At 34.0% G+C, this 23,535-nt stretch overlaps 2 protein-coding genes across 13 annotated transcripts in view; one reads left to right on the top strand and one right to left on the bottom strand.

The window, feature by feature from the left end:
* Window positions 1-23,535, bottom strand: part of LOC127847053 (uncharacterized) — a 164,039-nt gene that overhangs the window by 86,860 nt on the left and 53,644 nt on the right. The gene's annotated exons all lie outside the window — the stretch shown is intronic.
* The window catches only part of LOC127847065 (epidermal retinol dehydrogenase 2-like), a 261,377-nt gene that overhangs the window by 232,301 nt on the left and 5,541 nt on the right, over window positions 1-23,535 (top strand). Inside the window, exons 1-7 of one of the 4 annotated variants that reach the window (XM_052378654.1) lie at window positions 10,171-10,305; window positions 12,079-12,233; window positions 13,144-13,328; window positions 14,323-14,454; window positions 15,868-16,112; window positions 17,601-17,726; window positions 18,875-22,941. In XM_052378654.1, the coding sequence (XP_052234614.1) occupies window positions 12,080-12,233; window positions 13,144-13,328; window positions 14,323-14,454; window positions 15,868-16,112; window positions 17,601-17,726; window positions 18,875-18,959 (927 nt within the window). In that variant the 5' untranslated portion in view covers window positions 10,171-10,305; window position 12,079 and the 3' untranslated portion in view covers window positions 18,960-22,941. Of the gene's footprint in view, window positions 1-10,170; window positions 10,306-12,078; window positions 12,234-13,143; window positions 13,329-14,322; window positions 14,455-15,867; window positions 16,113-17,600; window positions 17,727-18,874; window positions 22,942-23,535 lie in introns of those variants that run through there. The other 3 variants (XM_052378653.1, XM_052378657.1, XM_052378655.1) reach the window with 3 other exon arrangements.

Below are 23,535 nucleotides of genomic sequence, written 5' to 3'. Positions count from 1 at the left end.
AGTTTAACTTAAATAACTAGGTTTAATTTGTATTATAATATTGATAATATTGATACCATTTTAAAAAGAAGTAATTTACTATATATTGCATATTTCATTGAGTAAATGGTCACACAACCATACAAGGTCAACCCCGACATAAATCAATTTTCTGTGCATGTTATTTTATTTTCAATGCGTTTATTGTGATAATTTGCTGTTTAAGAAAGGTATGCAGTGATAAATCGTTCAGACTTAGTCTATGCCAATTTAAAAACAGAGACGATTGAAACCTGTTAAAATAAAACTCACGTCGCAACAGAAATACTGGTAAGTTTGTTAACATATGGAACACTCTTTCAAATAACATTGAGTTCTTGATATGGTCTAAATTATAAAAGAAAAACAGTAAAGCAAATGTGTATACCGTGAGACTAACTATTACTACCACTACAACTTCTACTACTACAGCTACTTCTACTGCTCCTGCTACTAGTGCTTCTGCAAATGCTGCTTCTGCTACTACTACTGCTACTTCTTCTTCTACTGCTACTACGAGTTGTATAATATTTACGAATGCCACCATTTGACATTAATATTATAATATTTGGTTATATTGATATTGTTTTCCACCTACAATCAATGGTTATTACGATTATTCAAATGTTTGGAGCTCTTCAAATCAGTCAATTTCATGGTATGGCTAAGTTGAAAGTTCACAGTTTGTTTCTTAATGTTCTTTTATTTGTCCTGTATTTAAAAATATAAATATTTCCTAAGTTGTGTTTTAGCGCGACAACCCGTTAATACCGTTTTGAAAAAAAAATTTAAACATTAATCAATTCTGGACAAAGTTATGCTCCGCACAAAATGATAAAGTCTGATTTACTCATTTTGACATTCTATCTTGTAATATAACTTGACCTGGGCAATCATAACGTCGACCTTATCCGGAAAAGGTAATATTATTTCAGCAAATGTCCAATGGGCATTTGATTGTCAAAGATTGTAGAAGAACAAAGGGAACCGACTAGTGTACGTTAAAGGCTGATGTTTAAAAAAGTGCATACTTTTCCAATAAGTATGCCTTTACGGTCGATTATACTAATGTGTATTTTTCAAAATAATGCAATATTGATTAAACAATTAGAAATACATTTGGTAATATTAGATCTTTAAGTTTTTTTACAGATTTCAACGTATACTTAATTACTGTAGCATTTAGTATTTACATTTTATTAATGTAAAGCAGGGGTATTACTAGTTGCGCAAGCAAACATTACGAGTTAAGGCATGAACTATTAACTAACCACACTCTATGTTCTACTAAACTGCATCATTTGCAATGTGTGACGGCACGTGCTTTGAGACATCATCATAAATGAACACTTGAAAACGTATTACACTACATTATTGATTACTCTTTTGTCATGTTTTGAAGATTTTGTCATTTTTATTTCCAAGGTCCTGATCAAGAGCATTGTATGTGCACAATTTTACTTGCTCAAGCATTCACTGATAGGTACTGGTCACACATATATAAGACTGAGGAAATTAAGTTTTTCTTTTTTACTTCCTTATGACTCCCGTAAAAGTATGTAAAAACTTCCGTGTTGGTGCAGTGTTAGGCAGGTTTGATTTCGTGCAATATATAATTTCAGACCGATTTGAATGTTTGAGATGCGTGTTTAGATCTCTATCACGCGAAGTTCTGCAATAGACACATCACAATCTTATTATTATTAATTTTTTTTTTGGTTTTTGATACATAACTTCCCTGTGGTTGTTTTTGTTACATTAGTTTGAAGTAAAAATAACTTCCTCGAATGGGTGTTTACTACATTGCTATCAGAGTAGCGTGCGTCATTAACCATTGTGAGAAATACTAACCAATACATGACTGTAATTTAGTTTACATCATTTTGCACGTGATAACACACACACATAATAATATGTGGCTGGGAACAAGATTTTCACCCATCTGGTCAAAACATGACTTTTTTTAGCTAAGCATATATTATGAAAGTGTTTTTTGTGTTTCCTGTCAAAAACGCTGAATAGCGCCGTTTTGAATGAAATGACGTTTTAATTCAATAAGTATCAGTACATGCATGATGATGCAAATCTGATCAGTTTGTGTTGATAATAACTCCATTATTCGAGTATGTCGATGAACATAATTTATTACAAAATACAGAAATAGTTGTAGTATTACAAATCATAAATACTCATGGTTGCGATGGAAACAAAAATGTTATTTGTTATATTTATTACAATTTTAAAGATTTTAAGACAAAACATAACAGCAAAATAAAAATAAATGCCTAGACAGATATGTAACATGATAAACATGTTTATAAAAAAAATGTAAGCACATTTTCTGGAAATAGTTGTGTATTCAGAAATTTAATATTTTGTATAGCTACGAACTTGAAACTAAAATACATAACTTCTCATGATGCAATTTTCGTTATGCATTCATCGGTTTATAAAATTAATTAGAAAAAAGTTAAGTTAACAGTTGCTATGGTAACAGTAAATTTTCAATTGCATATACATGATATTTGTTATTAACAATATATTTATAGTTAATATATAATTAATCTTATCATAAGTGTAAATATAATACACAATGCACCCATTTTATATGTAGAGGTTAAAAAACATGATTTTCAACTAAAACTAAATTATAGCAATTACCACTGCACATTTAATGGCACACGTCATCATAGATTGAACTGAACACAACAAAATGTTTGTTTACCGGTTAAAAAATAATATACATGCACACATAACATGAACACATATGTTTACATAACATCTTACATTATATCTTGATATCAGTATGCACTACAACAGTATTAGTGATATTATTTTTTGAACACATACCAGGCACAAATACAATACAAATTATTATACCCAGCGATGTTTTCCTTCTTTATAAAGTACCGGTAAACAGCACTTTCCCAATAAGGAAAAAACTACAAATTTCCGGATTGCTGACCACCTTCCGGTGCCTTATAGGATCATCGACGGATACCCACGTTCGGCCCATTCCGCTACTCTCCGGCTGGAGAGTAACGGACTTAATGAGTCGTGGGTATCCGACGATGTATGCGGATATCACACATGTTGGCTGTAGTAAAAGCCGTAACGGACTGTCGTAACTAGTTATGGATATGAAGCTTAAAATACATTTTCATTTTTTAGTTTTTTGGCCTTGCAAAAAATTGGACATTATATTTGTTAAATATAATTGAAACCATATTGTTATATTACTGTCACCATGTCTAAATAAGTTATATATAAAAAATATATATACATGTATTAAGAAATATGTATCAAACCTAGATAATTTTTTAACTGAGCTAGATCATTATTCGTTTTCATTAAATATAAAAAATACTGATCTAAGAATTTGTAACAGTAATTCATGTATGTGATATATGTTATATTTGTTTCAATTGAAAGTTTAAAGTTATATTTAAACTTCTCTGCGTAGTATGTCCATATATATGTTTCAATTGCACATGTTGACATATATTATATAACAAGGCACTGCAATTTTCTGATAAGTTATGATCTATTTTAGAAATGAACCTTGCAGTTCTCGTTGGGTGCTTGATTCTTTGCTTAGATTTTAGGTATTTGACTAGTTCTAGTTACAAACAAAACCTTTTAATCCGCTGTTAGAGTAAGTTTCTTTTACGACAACTGTGTACCGTCTAGTTCTCCGAGGACTTGACATTCAGTAGACAGTTGCCCAATTCTGTCAACCTTTCCTGCCTCATGGTGTTCCGTAGATAGTTTTTCACGCGTGATTATGTTTAAAATGACATCCTACCTTGACAGTTATCAACTGAAATTATTCGTAAAGCGATCGCAAAGTTTGGAAAAGTTGTCTGTAATTGACCGCCATCTAACTTAAACAGTTCACTTATGTGGGTGGTGGTTCTGTCTTGGTCCGCTTCTAAGATGGCTTTGAATTAACGAGCTCGTCAATAGAATATTAGATTCCCCTAGATGCGTTGCACATTCCCGTAGATCATCCAAGGTGAGAGACTCAAACTCTGTCATGAAACCAAACAGTTTGTCAAGACCAGAATATGCGCTCAACCTCTTGGGAAGTTCAACAATGAGACAATCAACTATGCTGCAAAATGAGTGAATAAAAAAAATGTCACGTGCACTTACTCCGAATTTGCATCCTACTATTCGTTGATTGCAACAGATGGTGTCATGACCATACGGGCAAGTCGTATAATAAACAGAGAAACTAATGGTTCTGAATGGATATACAGCACAGAAAGAAAACTGATAGCATAGTAAATCAAAGCGAACGAAACGGTTACAATTCGACATACATCAGGAAACTGGTTAAAGTACACAGAAAATTTCTACTGCAATCCCGTTAGAGTCGTTCAATGGCGTAATGAAGAAACACTATACATTGGGAAACTGGTCTGCCGTTGGGGGCCGCTTGAAAATCGGGGGCCCAAGGATGCAGTCTTGTTAGCCTAGTGGTTAATCCGGCCCTGCTTCAATTGATTGAAAAATGCGACATTCTCACTTTACGATTATATATAAAACGTCAATATGGCAAGCCGATCCTTCATTGACAAGACACAGGCGATCAACCTTTCTCGTTATGTTTTTGCAACGTGATGTTTAAATGTTATAGTTAAAGTTTTTCTTTTATTACAGCCGATTTAAATCCACAATCATGCTTTTAATTGACCGTCCAAGGTTGTGACCCCATCTTTCGTTTGTATGTATTGTGTTGTATTATATTGTTAATTGGTTATGTTAAATACAAGCAAACAACAACGTATATCCTGAAAATGTTTCTGGAGCTTAATTATACCTATAAATTCCTTAAAAGCCTATACATGTAATTATTTAATTGTCAGAAGACGATCATACTTTTCTGTAATATTGATGTTTGCATGCGTTAAGTGAGTTTTTTCTCGTAAATTCCTACAACTAACTAACTACTTGCTTGTATCGAAATAATATTTAAGGTCATCTTTAAGGTCATTTAAAATCATGTTATGCTTGTTATTTGCATTGGTGACGATATGCTTGTTATTTGCATTGGTGACGATATGCTTGTTATTTGCATTGGTGACGAAGGCAATCAATCAAAGTACAACCAACGCCATTATGCAGTTCATTCTGCATATATCATTATATAAAACAAAAGGCAAGATATAACGAAAAAACAAAACATGCTGTACGTGCCTTTATTGGATTAGATAAAACGTGTCATTCAGTCTAATTATACTATTAAAACGACTGCAATCTCCAAAACGCGTACATAATATTTAATTCAATACAAAAATTTGTATAACTCTTATTTTGCTAACTATCGCCCAAATAATTGGAACAATGTGTTTTCAGCAACTGGGATACACTGCCTAAGATGTTCGTCCATACACAGCAATGTCCCATCTGTAACCTCGACCACCTGCTCAACTGGGCAAGTAAGTATTACACTCAGAATTACACTACTTAAATAAATAATACCATATAGCAGTATCATTTGAATTGTGCTTTTTGAATATTTGGAATTTCCCTGTATAAACGTGTTCTTGTACCTTCAAACAGTCGATGCGAATATGACTTGTGGCAAACCATATTATTATTGGAAAGCATAGTAATCATTTTACCGATTTTGCAAATGTATTGGTCTAATTCGATATACATTACATTGTACGCAAAGTATCAAAATGAATGTCTGGAAGAACAAAAACGAACGTTTTTTTGTTTATAGATTGTGGAGTTCTGCTTTTGATTAACAATATTTAAGTCAAAACATACGTATGCACGTTTCAGTTTTTAAACCATTTATTCAAACATCTAGTTCGTTAGCCACAGCGACAACAGAGTCAGGTGTGTATTAGCCATGCATTAGTTATGTATTATAAAACTCTGCCTCAAAACCGCAAGTCTCATAATCATGTGAAATACATACATATATATACCACGAACTGACCATATTTAAATGTTATCCATTGTATAAACGTGAATGGGAAATCTGAAGATACCAAAACATATGTTCAATCAGTTTTGCGTACAACACACATATACCTTAGGTTACCTTAGGTGGTTTACCACCGCAGGTCTTTTGGACCTCTGTAGTGGCCTCTTCTTCGTCATCGCTATTTAATAGTCTCGGTGTTTTGCCTCCGGTTATTTCATTATAGTCACAGTTATGATCGTACACCATTGGGTGGTTTATCCAATATTTATCTAGGCGTCTTTTAAAAGTATCCGTGTTCTTGGATGTGACGACAGCACTTGGTAAATTATTCCATATGTTTACAATGCGATTGGAGAAAAAGTTCTTGCGAATGTCGCGTGCACACCTTTGTTTTAAAAGTTTTAATGGATGACCTCTATTTGTATTTGTGTTCAAAGTAAAAATTCCAACTGTTGTTCTTTTGTCATAGATATTGTTCAAGATCTTGTATGTTTCAATCATATCCCCTCGTAGTCTGCGAAATTTCAAAGTGGGTAGTTTAATCAATTTAAGTCTTTCCTCGTATGATTTATCCTTAAGTTTGGGTAACATTTTGGTTGCTCTACGTTGGACGTTTTCAATGCTATCAATGTCTTTAATTTTTGATGGACTCCATACACTGCTGGCATATTCCAGATGTGGTCTTACAATGGACTTGAATAATAATCTGAAGCTTCTAAAATCTAGAAATTTAAATGAACGTCTTATTAATCCCATCATTTTGTTGGCTTTATTTACTTGGTTTTGTATGTGTTCATCAAATTTTAATTTTGAGTTTATTGTTACACCAACATCTTTTTCATTTTCAACTCTTTCTAGAGAAACGAGGCCTCCTTCATACTTGGGCATAGTATATGATCTTATTTCTGGGGGTTTTGTTGAAATTTGTAGTATTTTGCACTTGTCTGGGTGAAACTTTAACAGCCATTTGTTGCTCCATTCAAAAAGTTTATTCAAATCATCTTGGAGAATTAACTGATCATTTTTAGTCGAAATCTCACGGTATATTTTTGTATCGTCCGCAAACATAAGAACACTAGAGTTCACACATTTTGGTAAGTCATTTATGAACACCACAAATAGGATCGGTCCTAGTACGGAACCCTGAGGAATGCCGCTGGTGACATCGTGCCATTGTGAGTAGCTCCCATAGACTTGTACCCTTTGTTTACGATCGGTTAAGAAGTTCTGTACCCATTTACATGTTTGTTTGCTGATGCCATATTTTTCCAATTTGTATATTAATCTTTTGTGTGGGACCTTGTCGAATGCTTTCATGAAATCTGTGTAAATTGTATCAATTTCGCCTCCTTGATCTAGTATACTAGTCCAGTGGTCCATAACCCTGAGTAACTGTAGGTTGGTTGATCGGGCTCCAATAAATCCAAACTGCTTATCACTGAATAAATCATTAGAGTTCATATGATCAACTATCCGTTTACGAATTAATTTTTCCATCAGTTTGCAGATTACGCTAGTGAGACTGACTGGTCTATAGTTCGAGGCTAATTTTTTATCTCCCTTTTTGAATAATGCTGTAATTTGTCCAATTTTCCATTCATTAGGCACAATACCCGACTTAAAAGAGCTGTTGAATATATGGCACATAGGTATTTGGATTATGTCTGACAGTTTTGACAAAACAATTGGGTGAACTTGGTCTGGACCTGGAGACTTAGATGTGTCGAGTTCGTTTAATAGGGTTTTCACTTCCTCTGGTTTAAATTCATCGTCACTTGACAGACTCTCAAAGTTAATGTTCTCCATTTTATCAAAGTTTTCATCAGTTTCTTGTGTGAATACACTAGTAAAGAATGTTGCTAGAACGTCTGCTTTATCTTGGTCACTATTAGCTATAAATAACTTCCCATCTTTCATTTCGTGTAATTCCGATATACCACTACGCGTTTTCCTTTTTGAGTTTATATATGACCAGAAGTTTTTACAGTTTGATTTGGATGTCTCCGCTATTTCCTTTTCGTATTTTTTACGCTCCTTTGCTACTATTGATTTCACTTTGTTTCTAGTCCTTGTATATATTTTGTAGTTTTCTTCGTTGTTATGTTTCATGTACTTTTCCCATGCTCGATGTTTTTGCCTAATTAATTTTCTTATTTCTTCACTAAGTGGCACACTGTTTTTCCTCACACTGCTCTTTCTCTTTGGTATGTGTTCGTTCATTTCATTGTTCAGTTTGGTCATAAATATGTCTATCATTTCATTAGTGTCCTTGTTTTCCAATAATTTATCCCAGTCCAAGGTCATTCCTTCTCTTATTTTCTCAAATTCAGCTTTTTTATAGTTAAACTTGATTGTGTTAGTATTGGAATATTGAGTATAACATACAAAGTCAAATGTTATAACTAAATGATCACTATGCCCCAAGGGGTCTTGGTAATTAATGTTTTGTACATTGTTTGAGTCGTTTGTAATTATCAAGTCCAAAATGGATGGTTCCTGTCCAATACGGAATCTAGTTGGTTTATCTACTATCTGTTCAAGAAAGCAGTCTCTTATGCACTCCAAAAAATTTGAACTAACTGAATCCCTTGTTTCACTATTCTCCCAGTTAATGGCTGGAAAGTTAAAGTCACCCGTAATTAATATATGGGAAAATGATTCTTCTTCAAGGTTGCTAATGTGCCTTAGTAATGCGTTCAATAAATCGTAATTTTCCATGTCTGAAGATGGGCTTCTATAGACACATACAACTAGTAATTTATCGTTATCTTTAAGATTAATCTTGATACAACAGTATTCACTAAATCTTTGATTTATGTCAATTTCTACCGCTTTCAGTTCACTATTTACATATATCACTATACCCCTAGAGTTTTTAATTGGAAAGTTTTCAGGAAACATATCGTATCCGTCTAGCGCAATTTCACTTTTCATCATTTCAAATCTGCTGTTTTTCGGTAAAGCTTCTGTTATCATAATAATGTCCGGCTTATCTGACATAAATCTAGTTTTAAACTCATCTAGTTTGTTTATAAAACTGTCTGCGTTAGAATAAACACATTTCAGATTACGATTTTTGTACTTATCACCTTGTTGACTAACGGGTTTCACCTTATTTACGTTTTTAAAATGCTTGTCACCAAAAGAACTTGAAGAACCCAACTTATTTACATTAGGATGCTTATCCTCACAATTAACAACATTTTTAGGATGCTTATCCTCACATTTAACAACATTTTTAGGATGCTTATCCTCACAATTCGTAACAGTAACAGTATTGAACAAATGAACAGTTCCTTGTGCTTCTAATCCTTTTTGGCGACTTTTACAATTTTTCTTGCCCAAGGTGGGCCCCGCACCAGGAAGTGGAATTTTCCCGAGTTGTCGTTGCTTGATTTCTCCTTGGCTAATTCAATGAGCTCCTTATTCTGCTCCCTTTCCGCCTTTGTCATGTCATGGGTCACCCCAATTTTGCTCAGAACATTCGTACATATGTATAATATTAATTGATCCTAAACCGTACGTATATGTATGTGGATCTGGGTTAATACCGTCTGCTTATTTCAACAGTAAAGTTAGGAAATAAATAGGTTCACGAAGATGTTTGTTTTTGTTTTACGTTACTGAGATAAATATTTCACGGTAATATCCCGAAAGCAAAAAAAAAATCATTTTACTAAATAATGTTGATAAGTGTGTTCAAATTAGTAACTTTTATGACGCTTTATGTCCGTATTATTGTATCTTTGATTCGCTTTAATTAAGTTTTAAAATAAATATCTTCTCTATTTTGGTTGACGATGAATATTTTACGTTTAGACTTGACATAAGGCAAAGCGACGGTCATGGTCTTGAATAAATTGTCTATTTGATCATCAAAATGCACAACTGTCGAAGATGTAAGACAAAAGCAGAGTGTTATGAAAGTGATAACGCGAATGAATATTGTATTGCTTGCTCATTTTTTTCGAAATATCAACGTACTTTATCTGAAAGGAGGCTTGGGAAACGCAACATTGGATAATTTAGACGATGAGCGACGGAGCAAAGTGGACACGACGAAGATTACTTAATAAACCTGCTGTATAAACTGGTAAAAATTGGCATAATATATGGTGCTTATAAAATGAAACTGTTCAATAAAGAACAAGCAGAAAATGTTGTACTTAAAAAACACTCGAAGATAGTTGTCGGCAATGCGCTGTGAAAAAAGTACAGCCGTTATTACCTGGACCATCTTGACCTGCCAATTTTTATCAGCAGCTGATTCCCTGCTTAACATTATTGACGAGAGCCACTACTTTCTGTTTCAACAACAAACTCTGACTCTGTTACAGAGGAAGGTAAGTTACGTGTTGAAAATTATCAAGTAAATGTTGTCATGAATAAACCCATGCGGCAAAATGACGATGGTATTTATTTTAATCGGTTATAAAGATCCATTGAGGGATGTTCACTAAGTCGGGTTTTATCTTAGCCTCTAAAGCTACAGTATCTAATATATGAATCCTTTAATGGGTCAAAGTCCAAAATTCATTATTGAACTTGTTCTTGCTGTCACATTTTTATAGTATTCAATTAATTTTATCCTGTTAATGATATTGATACATACCATCATCTGTATTACAATAAGAAATATTTCAGATAGATTAATATTATATAATATTGATAAAAGAAAGCAATAAGGGCCTTTTCAAAACGTGTTGTGGTCAAATTTAAAAGAAGTTAGATTCAGAGTTTGCTTTTAAGTTAGTGAATTTTGGTTTATTCTTACAATTCGTAAACTCTTCAAATACTGGCTGCAATGGTGTCCTTTAATTTTCTTATATCTTTCTTTAATTACTGGTATCTATAGGATTTAATTAGATTGGTGGGTATTAAGTTATAATAAAGTTATATATTCATCATAAATGGCATTGTGATATGTAAGTTTATTAGGTCAGTGTCAAGGCTATGTTGACAATCCTCAACAATATGCAAGTTAAGCACCTGTATACACTTAAGTTTAAACATATTTATTTTTTGTTTGATTGCATCAACAGCCAAAACATTATTGAAAGGCTATTTAGTCTGTTTCCTGAGTAGAACCAGTACTTGGAAGGTTGTGTCTTGGGGGAGATCTAAAGAATGCTTCCACAGTGAGAATCCAACACATGGCTTCCTGGTCGCAGGGCGGTATCCACTATGTCACGGGGACATTTGCATTAAGTCTTGTGGAGTATGAAATACTTGTTATGCCCCCCTTCGGAGAAGAGGTGTTATATTGCTTTGCACATGTCGGTCTGTCAGTCGGTCGGTCCGTCCGTCCACCAGGTGGTTTCCAGATGATAACTCAAGAACGCTTAGGCCTAGGATCATGAAACTTCATAGGTACATTGATCATGACTCGCAGATGACCCCTATTGATTTTGAGGTCACTAGGTCAAAGGTAAAGGTCACTGTGACCCAAAATATTAAAATGGTTTCCGGATGATAATTCAAGAACGCTTATGCCTAGGATCATGAAACTTGATAGGTAGATTGATCATGACCAGCAGATGACCCCTATTTATTTTCAGGTCACTAAGCCAAAGGTCAAGGTCACAGTGACCCGAAATAGTAAAATGGTTTCTGGATGATAATTCAAGAACGCTTATGCCTAGGATCATGAAACTTGATAGGTAGATTGATCATGACTAGCAGATGACCCCTATTGCTTTTCAGGTCACTAGGTCAAAGGTCACGGTGACCTGAAATAGTAAAATGGTTTCCGGATGATAACTCAAGAACGCTAATGCCTAGGATCATGAAACTGGATAGGTACATTGATCATGACTGGCAGATGACCCCTATTGATTTTCAGGTCACTAGGTCAAAGGTCAAGGTCACAGTGACCCGAAATAGTAAAATGGTTTCCCGATGATAACTCAAGAAAGCTTATGGCTAGGATCATGAAACTTCATAGGTACATTGATCATGACTCGCAGATGACCCCTATTGATTTTCAGGTCACTAGGTCAAAGGTCAAGGTCACAGTGACAAAAAACATATTTACAAAATGGCTTTCACTACAACTGAGAGCCCATATGGGGGGCATGCATGTTTTACAAACAGCCCTTATTTCATTTCATAACCAGAATGGCGCAGTCAGTCCTTGAACAGTTGACTGACCTTGTTAAAGTGCTCGCTCTCGTGATCTATTATTGGCTGGTTGCCATAGTGAAGTCTGTTCTTCCAGCCAGTATCCAGGGCAAAGATGTTTCCAAGGAGACGGTTCTGATAACAGGAGCAGGTGAAACAATTTCTTGTTAAATTTCTTGTTCACGGTTTTAAAAATTAGAAAGGCCATGATTAAGACCAGTCCAGGGCTTTTCACTCTTATATAACAGAGGCCTAATTAAGTCTTCTTCCCAATTGAAATTAAGGTCATTTTTTCCCGAAATTGATAGAGGAATTTCCCAAATTGTAAAAAAGATGATTTTGTTTGTGTTACTTAGACATATTGGGCATCACTCAAATTGAAAGCAATGGGTTCTAATATATTTAAGAATGCACCACAATGTGTCTGTTAATACTTCTGCTCAATACAAAAGACCCTGTTTTAAAAACTTTAAATGACACGGTCTTCCCAATTTCCTGATGAAAAGCCCTGCAGTCTTTATATTGTTGTTTTTTTTCAACAGTTGGGATTGTTGCCTTAGACTTTTTTATTTCAAAATCAGGTAGTTTTGACAACATTATGACATTTAGATAGCGAAATAATGTTTTGCCTACAAATGCAAACATATTGAAAATAAGCCTTTTATAACATTATATTTGCTAAGGAAAGCTGGTCAATGGGATAAACTGATAAATGAAAATAATTAATAAAATGAAACTTTCAATTGAGAATTTCAGGAAATCATTCGGGAAAAATATATACGTTTAGAAATTTAAATGTAGCTGAATATCCATCCAAATTTGACCCCCCAAAAAGACTGTTTTTCATGAAATCGTTTAATGCAACAGCTTGTATCATTATGAAAAAATTGTGAATTAAAAATATCCTATTTAATGTATATATTTCTGTATTTCAAATTGTCTGAATTTCATTTCACTAGCCTGTGCCTTGATGACATTTGAAGTTCACATGTATAATCACCATAACATATAATCAAAATTATTTCTTAATGAAATTCCAATATTTTGGTTTCTCAATACAGGCAGCGGCATAGGACGTCTGATGGCTGAAAGGTTTGCAAAGCTAGGTTGTCGTCTTGTACTCTGGGATGTCAACGAAACTGGAAATGACGAAACCGCGAGCTTGTGCCGCAGTTCTGGCGTAACTGTCAAGACATACACCATAAATTTGTGTTCCAGAGAGGATGTGTATCGTGTGGCTGCAAAGGTGATAATTTAGCTTAAACAATTAAATTAAATAATACATAAATCTTAATACTCTCACCGGTAGGGGTATAGAGGAGTCACTGGACTTCCCCTGTCTCAACATTTTTTGTAGCCAAATTTACCTGTTTATGTCTGATTTCGTATTATTTTGGATATCTTATGGGGGAATAACGAAGAAATACTTGTATCTGAATGGGACTTTGTTAAGCCTTTGTTGTAGCCATTAGCTAATTGGAGAGTAAGAACTTAATTACTCTCTGGGTAAGTCAGTTGGTCAATCAGCAAAATGTTCTTGATCAAACTACTTTATAATGTCTGTGTTAATTAAATTGAAACTTGAGATGTGTAATCCTCAAGAATTGAAACTTAGGATATGTCAGCCAAAGAAACTGTATGACATATAAACATTTATTTGTATAATTCTTCATGTAGAACATTTTGTTGATGACATTAACACCAGTAGAGGCTTGTATATCAATGATTTTTTTGCCCAATTGGGACAATAACTGGTACCAGCCCAATTGGGAAAAAAACAAAATTGGGAAATTTGCATAGTGAAGTCTTCATATTGTGAAATTTGGTGTATTTCTTTGTTTGCTCTCAAATACTTTAAAATTGATAACGTAGTGTTGTCAAGTTAGGGAAAGAAACTAACTAAATGTTATTTATAAAAAAATGGAGGGAAACCTTCAGTTCGGATTTTTTTTTACAGCATTAAATTAGAAAATTTCTTGTTTTTATCTTGATTGGGACAGTTGTTTTCCAGTTCTTATAAAGAAGGAAAAATATTGCTGTATATATTCAAACACTCAAGGCATTTTTCTTGGTTCCAAGTTATTCTTTATTCATAAGTCTAAGAAGGAGTTGGTGAATACGGCCCAGGTCATTACTGTTTTTGTTATAGCTTGTGTTTGTTGCTGTTAAACTTTTAGCTGAAACACGGTTCAGGTTGTGAACTGATTGCTAAATAATCCTGTGAAATAATTTAATTGCAGGTGAAGGAGGATGTTGGACAGGTTGACATTCTGGTGAACAATGCTGGTATTGTGACGGGCAAAAAATTCCTCGATTGTCCTGATAACATGGTCCAGAAAACCATGGAAGTGAACGTAATGGCACACTTTTGGGTTAGTAGAATATTTATAAAAATCTGTTAAATTAAAACTATTAAGATCATAATTTGTATTCGCTCGTTTTGGGGGCATATAGCAGCGGCACTGTACGTCCATCCCTCAGCCATAACATTGCCAAATTGTGATGGATTTTGAAACAACTTTTCTAAGATGTCAACCACCATGACGACTTGTAGTGCTTAGCACCCATCTCCCTCCAAAGGTCAAGGCCACAGTTAGAGGTCAAAGGTCAAGTTTTGTCATAAACATCTTGAACATTCCTGTCTCAGCCATAAATATGCCATAAACATGGATGTGTTTTGAAATAAAATTAGCACAAATATTAACCATCTTAAGACAACGTGTCGTGTGAAAGTCCCCTCACCATACCTCAAAGGTCAAGGTCACACTAAGAGATAAAAAAACAAATTTGACCATTAAACGGCTCATCTTTTATGTAATAAGAGGTTTGAGACAAAAGTGGAATGCAGGAAGTGAAAAACGGGGCATCTTGCCCTATGAGCACACTTCTTGTTCAACCCTTTCCCACGTAGAAGCAAAGCAAAAATAGCTTTTGCAATCAGCATAACTGCCTGCAAGTACCTTAATTCTCTTGCTATTCAGTTATTATGCTGTTTGCTGCTCATCTCTATCTTATTTTTGGAAAAGAAGCCTTTAAAACTTTATTCCATTAAGAAAAGTCTTTCATTTAATTAGATTTTTCAAGGTTGAAATGAGTATCAGAGTGGAAGCGGGTTAAACAGCAATTTTCCACAAAAAAAATCAAATCTTTGTTGCAATGACAAGCAGTGTTCTTGCATTGATAGCTATAATGAAAGTACACGTAAATTCAAATTAAAATTATTGAAATTCTAAGCCTAACCTTTGACAACATTTCTGGATAAAATAAGCTGTGTGAAGTATCCTTTGACATTTTGCATAATACTAACTACGTACATAATCACAAAACTCAAAAGGAACCAATATTTGGCATTTTTGACAAGCTCTGAATCGGTGAGAGGCACTTAAATGAGGAAAATTGTCACAAAAAATACAGAAACATCATAAGTGCTTAGTAGCTACAATCGGCCAATGTTATGAAAGGATGAAAAAATAAATGACACATTTGACTGCCAGTAAGTGACTTAATCATATTCAAATATTATTTTGCATATCAATTAAGAACACAAGCACCAACTTGTTTGCCTTGAAACAAACTCTGATGGTCACAGTATTTTTGCCAAACTAGTCTGATTTCTTATTCTTTCTGTTGAAAGAAAAAATATATTTCAAACCCACCTATTAAATCCCGAAAAAGAAAGAGCCCAATTTAATCATTTGTATCACTAATATTGCATAAATGTGACTGAAACACAACCAAATTGAATTTTTGCGTCATATTTATAACAAATATTTCTTTAATTTTAGACCGTCAAAGCCTTTTTGCCAGAGATGATCAAAAGAAACCACGGTCACGTTGTAAACATTGCAAGTTCCGCTGGATTGATAGGAGTTAATGGCCTTGCAGACTACTGCGCGAGTAAATTTGCAGCTGTCGGGTTTGACGAGTCGCTGCGTTTCGAGCTGCAGTCAATGGGACGGACGGGAATTCACACCACTGTTGTCTGCCCCTTCTTCATCAGTACTGGAATGTTTGAGGGGGCAAAGACGAGGTTCGATTGCCCCATTCAGTGATTTTTTTTTGCTAAAGATTACCACAGAAATTGGGCTATTTTGCGATGGGAAAAATAAATATTAAAAACTAAATCAACACAAAATTTCCAGAAAAAGACCAATAAAAAAATAGCAACAAAAACATTATCCATTTATTGAACAAGAAGATACTTTATTTTACCGGTATGAAATTTCAGTTTTACAATGTTATATGTATTTTACTGATTAACAATTGAAATAATTTAATATTTTAGTAATACTTATAATATTCATTTTCCCCCCAATGTCCTGGTTAATGACAGTATTTTTCCCAATCCAAAAGGAACAGACTTTGAAATAAAAAGCAAAAAAGTCACTGCAATGATTGGAATGTTCGAGGGGGCTAAGATAATTTAGATTTGCAGCTTGTTTTGGTTCTTGGTTTAGTGTCACACACGTACTTAAGTCAATACTCTGACTCAACTTGTCTTTCCTTTTTATGTCCCCCACTATAGTAGTGGGGGACATTGTTTTTGCCCTGTCTGTTGGTTGGTTGGTTTGCGCCAACTTTAACATTTTGCAATAACTTTTGCTATATTGAAGATAGCAACTTCATATTTGGCATGCATGTGTATCTCATTAAGCTGCACATTTTGAGTGGTGAAAGGTCAAGGTCAAGGTCATCCTTCAAGGTCAGAGGTCAAATATATGTGGCCAAAATCGCTCATTTTATGAATACTTTTGCAACATTGAAGATAGCAACTTCATTTTGGCATGCATGTGTATCTGATGGAGCTGAACATTTTGAGTGGTGAAAGGTCAAGGTCATCCTTTAAGGTGAGAGGTCAAATATATGTGGCCCAAATCGCTTATTTTATAAATACTTTTGCAATATTGAAGATAGCAACTTGATATTTTTGCATGCATGTGTATCTCATGGAGCTGCACATTTTGAGTGGTGAAAGGTCAAGGTCATCCTTCAAGGTCAGAGGTCAAATATATGTGGCCCAAATCGCTTATTTTATGAATATTTTTGCAATATTGAAGATAGCAACTTGATATTTGGCATGCATGTGTATCTCATGGAGCTGCACATTTTGAGTGGTGAAAGGTCAAGGTCATCCTTCAAGGTCAAATATATGGGTCAAAATTGCTCATGTAATGTCACTTCTGCAATATTGAAGCTAGCAATTTTATATTTGAAATGCGTGTGTATCTCAAGGAGCTGCACATTTTGAGTGGTGAAGGGTCAAGGTCAAGGTCATCCTTCAAGTTCAAACGTCATATAGGGGGACATTGTGTTTCACAAACACATCTTGTTTTTATTTGAGTTTGAGCATCATGCTTAATTTGGTGTTCACTTTGAGATTGTTTGTTTGCTGACCAACATTATCAATACTACGCTGAGTGAAATCTCAATTCTCATTTTATGAGTTGCTTTAAATATATGAACTAGAATATGTTGCAGACAAATTATAATATATCAGTTTATTAATTTATTTTGTCAGGTTTCCCTTTATTCTGCCAGTTCTGAAACCAGAATATGTTGCTGACAAGATTGTGGATGCTGTTCTGTGTAACCAGACCATGTTATGTCTACCCAGAATCCTCTATGTCTTCTTCGCACTCAAAGGGTATGCACTGTTTTTGTTGTTATGGTTGACACTTTTAGTTTAAACCTATTTATTTAAGCTTGATTGCATGAAAAGCTTAAAGCTTAAATGAAACACTCTCGAGTCCGTTTCGTGGGTGGAACCACAGTACTTGGTGTCTTTTGGGGAGATCTAAAGAACGCTCCCACATTGGGTTTCATAGCCATGACCCCTCTTCCCTCCTCCTGGTTACTATGTGGACACCATATCCACCATGCCAGAGCTACCTCTTACACTTTTGAGGGAGTAGGTGGGGTAGGGTGATCAAAGATGGGAGAAATTCATTTCCCAACTGAAAACGTTTAGTTGTTGTGTTAAGGAGAGCATTATTACTTATTTTTTAATAAATTCTCTTGCTTATTCAGTGTTTGTCTTATTGGTTTTGGTAATCAGCCTAATTTCCTAAGAAATATTGGATAAAGACTCTTTAGTGATCTGAAATAAGCTTTTTAGTCTGTTGTCCCACAATTCTCATCTGATCTTCTCCTAACTTGATGAAGGAAGAGGGATTCACTCTGTCACTGGATAACAAGGGAAATACTTGCTTTAAAAAGGTGGGGACATGATATTGTGTGTGCATGTAAAGTTTGAGGTCCTTTTGGGCATTAATGTGAGGACTATGTAAGTGCAGGTTTTTTCACCATTTTGGGAATCGGGCTAGGCTCCTTTGGATTGGGGTTGGGGTCCTTTTGACGAAAATTGGGAAATAATGATTTTATGCTTACAAATACTTTAAAATTGATAATAAAGGTGATTTCAACATCATATTTTTTTAAGGTTCAACCTATAGAGCTGGATTCGGAGATGTTTAGACTTAGAAAAAAAAATCTTTTTTTGGAAACTTATTTGGATTTTCAAGGTCCCAATTGGGAAAAATATATAGTGTTGCATTGGGAATGGGTCCCCCTACGGGACAAGAATTTAAACAAAGAAACACACTGAAGTGTCTGAACGCTCCTTCCTAACTTACTTATCAGACCTGGTCGCCTTATTTAGAAGTGTGTGTATCAACCACTGCGCTAGCTGGACAGCCTGCCTGTTATAGAATAAGTTGCCCAAATTTTCATTGTATTTGACATTTCTTCAAATATTCAATCTAAATGGGAGTTCTTTTGTGGTTATATTTTCAGAGTGTTGCCTCATACCTGTCTGCAACTGCTTTGCGACCACCTGGGGGTTAACAATTTTATGGATGAATTTAAAGGGAGACAATAGTTTGACATATCCAGTGACAGAGTGACTTCCCTTTCTACAAAAGGATTTGTTTTAAAGGGAGATTATAAGTAAAGGTTGAAATATTCAGTGGCAGTGTGATATCCCATGTTATGCAAAAATAATTGTTGTGATTTTATTTAAACATTTTGTTACATTATTGCTTTGCAATTTGCAAACTAGGGGACCATAAAGAATTATCTGCCCTGTTATGTAAACATTGATTATTTATTTTGTTAGATCTCTGCTATTTGATTTCGAAGCTAGATATGTTATTCACCCATGATATATGAACAAAAAAAGAAGATAAATGTATGTGTGAATGTTTTAGGGGCATTTCATAAAAATAAACATCAGCAAGATTATTTTCATCCCTCATCGTATTTCATACTATGAACATTATCCACAAATGCCATCAAACTTCCCATTGACAGTGACATTTATCTTATATGGATGTATAATGATTAAAAAAAGGGCTTTCCAAACCAACAACAGACTTCTGTATATATCAAATACAGCATCTTAATTCTTATAACTATTGGATGGTCACTGGTTCGATCCCCACCACCATTGGAGCGTTCTTTTGATCTCTGTAAAGAAATCAAGGACTAATTCTACCAGGAGATGGACTTGAGAGCGTTTCAATTTTATCCAGGAAATGGACCTGGGCTTTCTATGCAAACAAGCTCAAATAAATTAGTTTTAAAAAAGGATTAGCAGGATGGCAAATCTCATATTGACTACTTGAAAATTGGTTTTTAAGCTGTTTGCGTCTTGTCTACAGGAATTATAATTTCAAATTCTGGTGAAATATGTATTTTGTCCCTTTTATGCTCTTGAACAATATTGACAATGTGGACAGTTGATGTTGCACATTTTTGCATCTACCATCTACAGAATGATTTTTTTTTAAAGAATCTATTAAAATTAAAATCAAGACAGTAAAAAATGTTATTAGTTCCATAAAAAAATGCACTGACTTTTTATGTCATATTGTTTTTGCCCTGTCTGTTGGATAGTTGGTTGGTTGGTTGGTTTGTGTGTTTGTTTGCTCCAACTTTAACATTTTGCCATAACTTTTGCAATATTGAAGATAGCAACTTCATATTTGGCATGCACGTGTATCTCATGGAGCTGCACATTTTGAGTGGTGAAAGGTCAAGGTAAAAGTCATCCTTCAAGGTCAAAGGTCAAATATATAGCTTCAATGCGGCGCAGAAGGGGACATAGTGTTTCTAACAAACACATATCTTGCTAAACATTTTATTATCCTGACATTGATATGCCTCTTGAACAATTATTTACAGTTTGTGAAAATCATCTTTATCAGGGATTCTTGTTGCATATCAGGAAATAAGATGAAGTGTACAATAACTATTGCTAAAGCTTGTAGTTTCTTATGTTTATATTGCATACACTATTTTTCTATGTAATGACTTTGTACTTCAACATGACGTATGATACAATTTTAATATTCAACACTAAAGCAGTATTTTATATACCATGTGAACAAATAAGTATTAAGCCATTAACATTTTAATTATCACACTTGACCCTTTACCACTTAGAAACTTATTTTGACGCATTTGTAAATTGTATTCACTTAGAAAGTTAAATATAATTAAAGACTTTTCTTACTATATTCAAGTTTTAAAGGCTTCAATTCCAACCTTTAGATACTGATGAGCATCAAACAGCATAAAACCTTAACGGAATGCTAGTTACTCACAGACTGTTCTGGTTTTATGCTGTTTGCACATAGCCATTTTCACTTTATTTCTGAGAGGGAAAGGGTTAATAATAAAGTTCACTTCTAAAAACATCAGTTAATGGTTAATTTTAAAATGTGATTGACTGGTATGATGGGATGGTTAAATACTCTGAAATCTTAAGGTTAATAATAACTCACCCTATTATATTACATTCCTTAATAGACAACCCTGTGGCATCTACAATTTTCAAACACATATACCATAGCACATATAAATTGAATGGTTGATTTCAGAGCGTGCTACAATTTTTAAACACATGTAGTTATTTACATTGAATGATTAATGTCAGAGCATGGACGGATATAAATTAAGAACCCTGGGATGTGAGCATTTTATTCAGCTTGTTGTCCCCTACCGGTTTCACGTCCCCTACCGGTTTCACAGGAGGGGACTTATGGTTTGCGCTCTGTGTGTCTGACTGTCTGTCTGTGAGTCTGTCTTTCACACTTTTCTGGATCCTGCGATAACTTTAAAAGTTCTAAATATTTTTTCATGAAACTTGAACATGGATAGATGGCAATATAGACATTATGCACGTAATTTCATTTTGTTCCTTCTTTAGAAATTCTGGCTGCTATGGCAACAACTAGACTAGAAATACTGCTGAAAATGGTGGTTTTCTGGATCCTGCGATAACTTTAAAAGTTCTTAATATTTTTTCATGAAACTTGCAACATGGATAGATGGCAATGTGGACATTATGTACGTCATTTCATTTTGTTCCTCCCTCAAAAATTGTGGTTGCTATGGCAACCAAAAAATATTCTGACAAAGGTGGAGACGGTAGGGGACCATATTGCTTGACAATAGCCTTGTTTTAATTTTGTTTAATTTATTAAATTCATTTTGATTGAAATAAGGCCCTTATTAAAATACTAAAAAAAATTTTTGCACATGGGTCTTTAACAGTCTTTTTACAAGCCAAGAACATAATCAAATTCAATTCTCCTCCAATGCATAATTCCTTAAAACATAACTGGATAAATGTTATAAATGTTAAATTTTATTTTATATGCATGTATTACTTTATTGTTTGTGTAAGCCATTTTTTTAGAACTAAAATGTCTTAAAATTGATGAGAAAATATATTTTGTTCAACAACCGTTCTTACTAATACCAATAAATAATTGATCCACTTAATATTAAATTAAGCAATTGCTTTATTGCACTTTTAATAAGAGGCTATCTTGAGTTTTGAGTTAAATATAAGGATGTCTTCACACTCATTGACATGCAAACAATGTAAGTATGTCTAGTCAACAAAATATATATATGGTAGTGCTAGTCTGAAAATTAGATATCATTGTTGAAGAAAATATTGATTACGTTTGTTATTTTTTTACATAAAGTGTCCAAACATTTTACGCTTTGTTTTACTATATCATGCCTGTGGAATAAAAGTCTCTTGAAAAACAATTTATGTAATTCAATTTGTTTCTTAATGATTTGTTCTGTTAACAGTAACGATGTGACGTAAAATGTTGCATCTATTTGTAAAATTTCTGTTGCTCTTTTTATGCCCCCGAAGGAGGGCATACAGTGATTGGACTGTCCGTCTGTCCGTCACACTGTGTGTTTAGGTTTCGCGTCAAGGTTTCAAAAATGCTCATAAGTTCTATGTCCCTTCACATGGCAACTTGATATTTGGCATGCATGTGTTTATTATGGAGCTGCACATTTTTAGTGGTGAAAGGTCAAGGTCATCCTTCAAGATCAAAGATAAAAAAAATGTATCAAAGCTGCGCAGTAGGGGACATTGTTTTTCTGACAAACACATCTCTTGTTTTATACTGGAATAGTTTGTCTGTCGGTAGACATAAACTTGTCCAGAGGCATTATCCTACACTTTTCAACCTACAACTTTCAAACTTCAGCCATTGTTTCTTATGAAATTGTAACTTTCATTATCCTTCGTTAAAAATTACAAAAATGATGCCTGTTTCAACTATGACCTGACAAACTTGTTTGCAGATGTTCTCCTACACTTTTCAATGTAATAATTTAAGACTTGCAGTCATTTTTATTGACCTGAATTAACAATTACAAACGTTATGCTGCTTGTTATGCAACCAGGTAGGGTGCATAAAGTGATCGGCATAGCTGTTCGTTCGTCCCTCTGTACCATTTTGTGTCGGCATTCCTGTTGATTGTACATGGAAAATTCAATTATTTTAAGCAGTATGTTTTAAGCAGTGAATAAAAACTGAACACTACTGATTGTTTTGCTGTTTTACTGAAACAAATGTAGTCTCACTTCTGGAATTATGCACTTAATGAAACTGATCGACAGTCAACAATTCTAAACTCAAATTTTTTCAAATGATGACATTAGTTTTATTTCATGAATATTGTATTCACGTACAATTTCCCATTTAAACATACCGGTAGTTTAAAATGTAACCAAAAGCAACTGACAGCATTAAAAGAAGTTAAAAAATATTTTTATTTAAATGTTGCCCAGCAAATATCAATATCACTAATCAAACTGATTAATTAAATTTGATAATATAATTACAGAAACAAATATCATCTATTTTATTTGCAAACAGTTGAAGGGTGTCTCCAATTGTTGCCAAAAAATGGAGAAAAAAAGCCAACAAATCACTGCCAGGAAATTTTTTAAAAACTTTGCAAAAAATTGGGAATCTTCTAGACTTTGATCAAAGGTCATAGTATAAATCCAAAATGAAGAAAGTTAATTGAAATATTGACAGTAAAAGTATTCTTATATTTTAAGTAGGAGCACTACACATAGAAAATATTTGTCGTACATAATATTCCTTCTGCCTTATTTTACCATTGTTATA

The sequence above is a fragment of the Dreissena polymorpha genome, chromosome 10 (assembly GCF_020536995.1).
Source record: "Dreissena polymorpha isolate Duluth1 chromosome 10, UMN_Dpol_1.0, whole genome shotgun sequence".
NCBI lineage: Eukaryota > Metazoa > Mollusca > Bivalvia > Myida > Dreissenidae > Dreissena > Dreissena polymorpha.
This window is presented reverse-complemented; position numbering and strand designations above follow the sequence as displayed.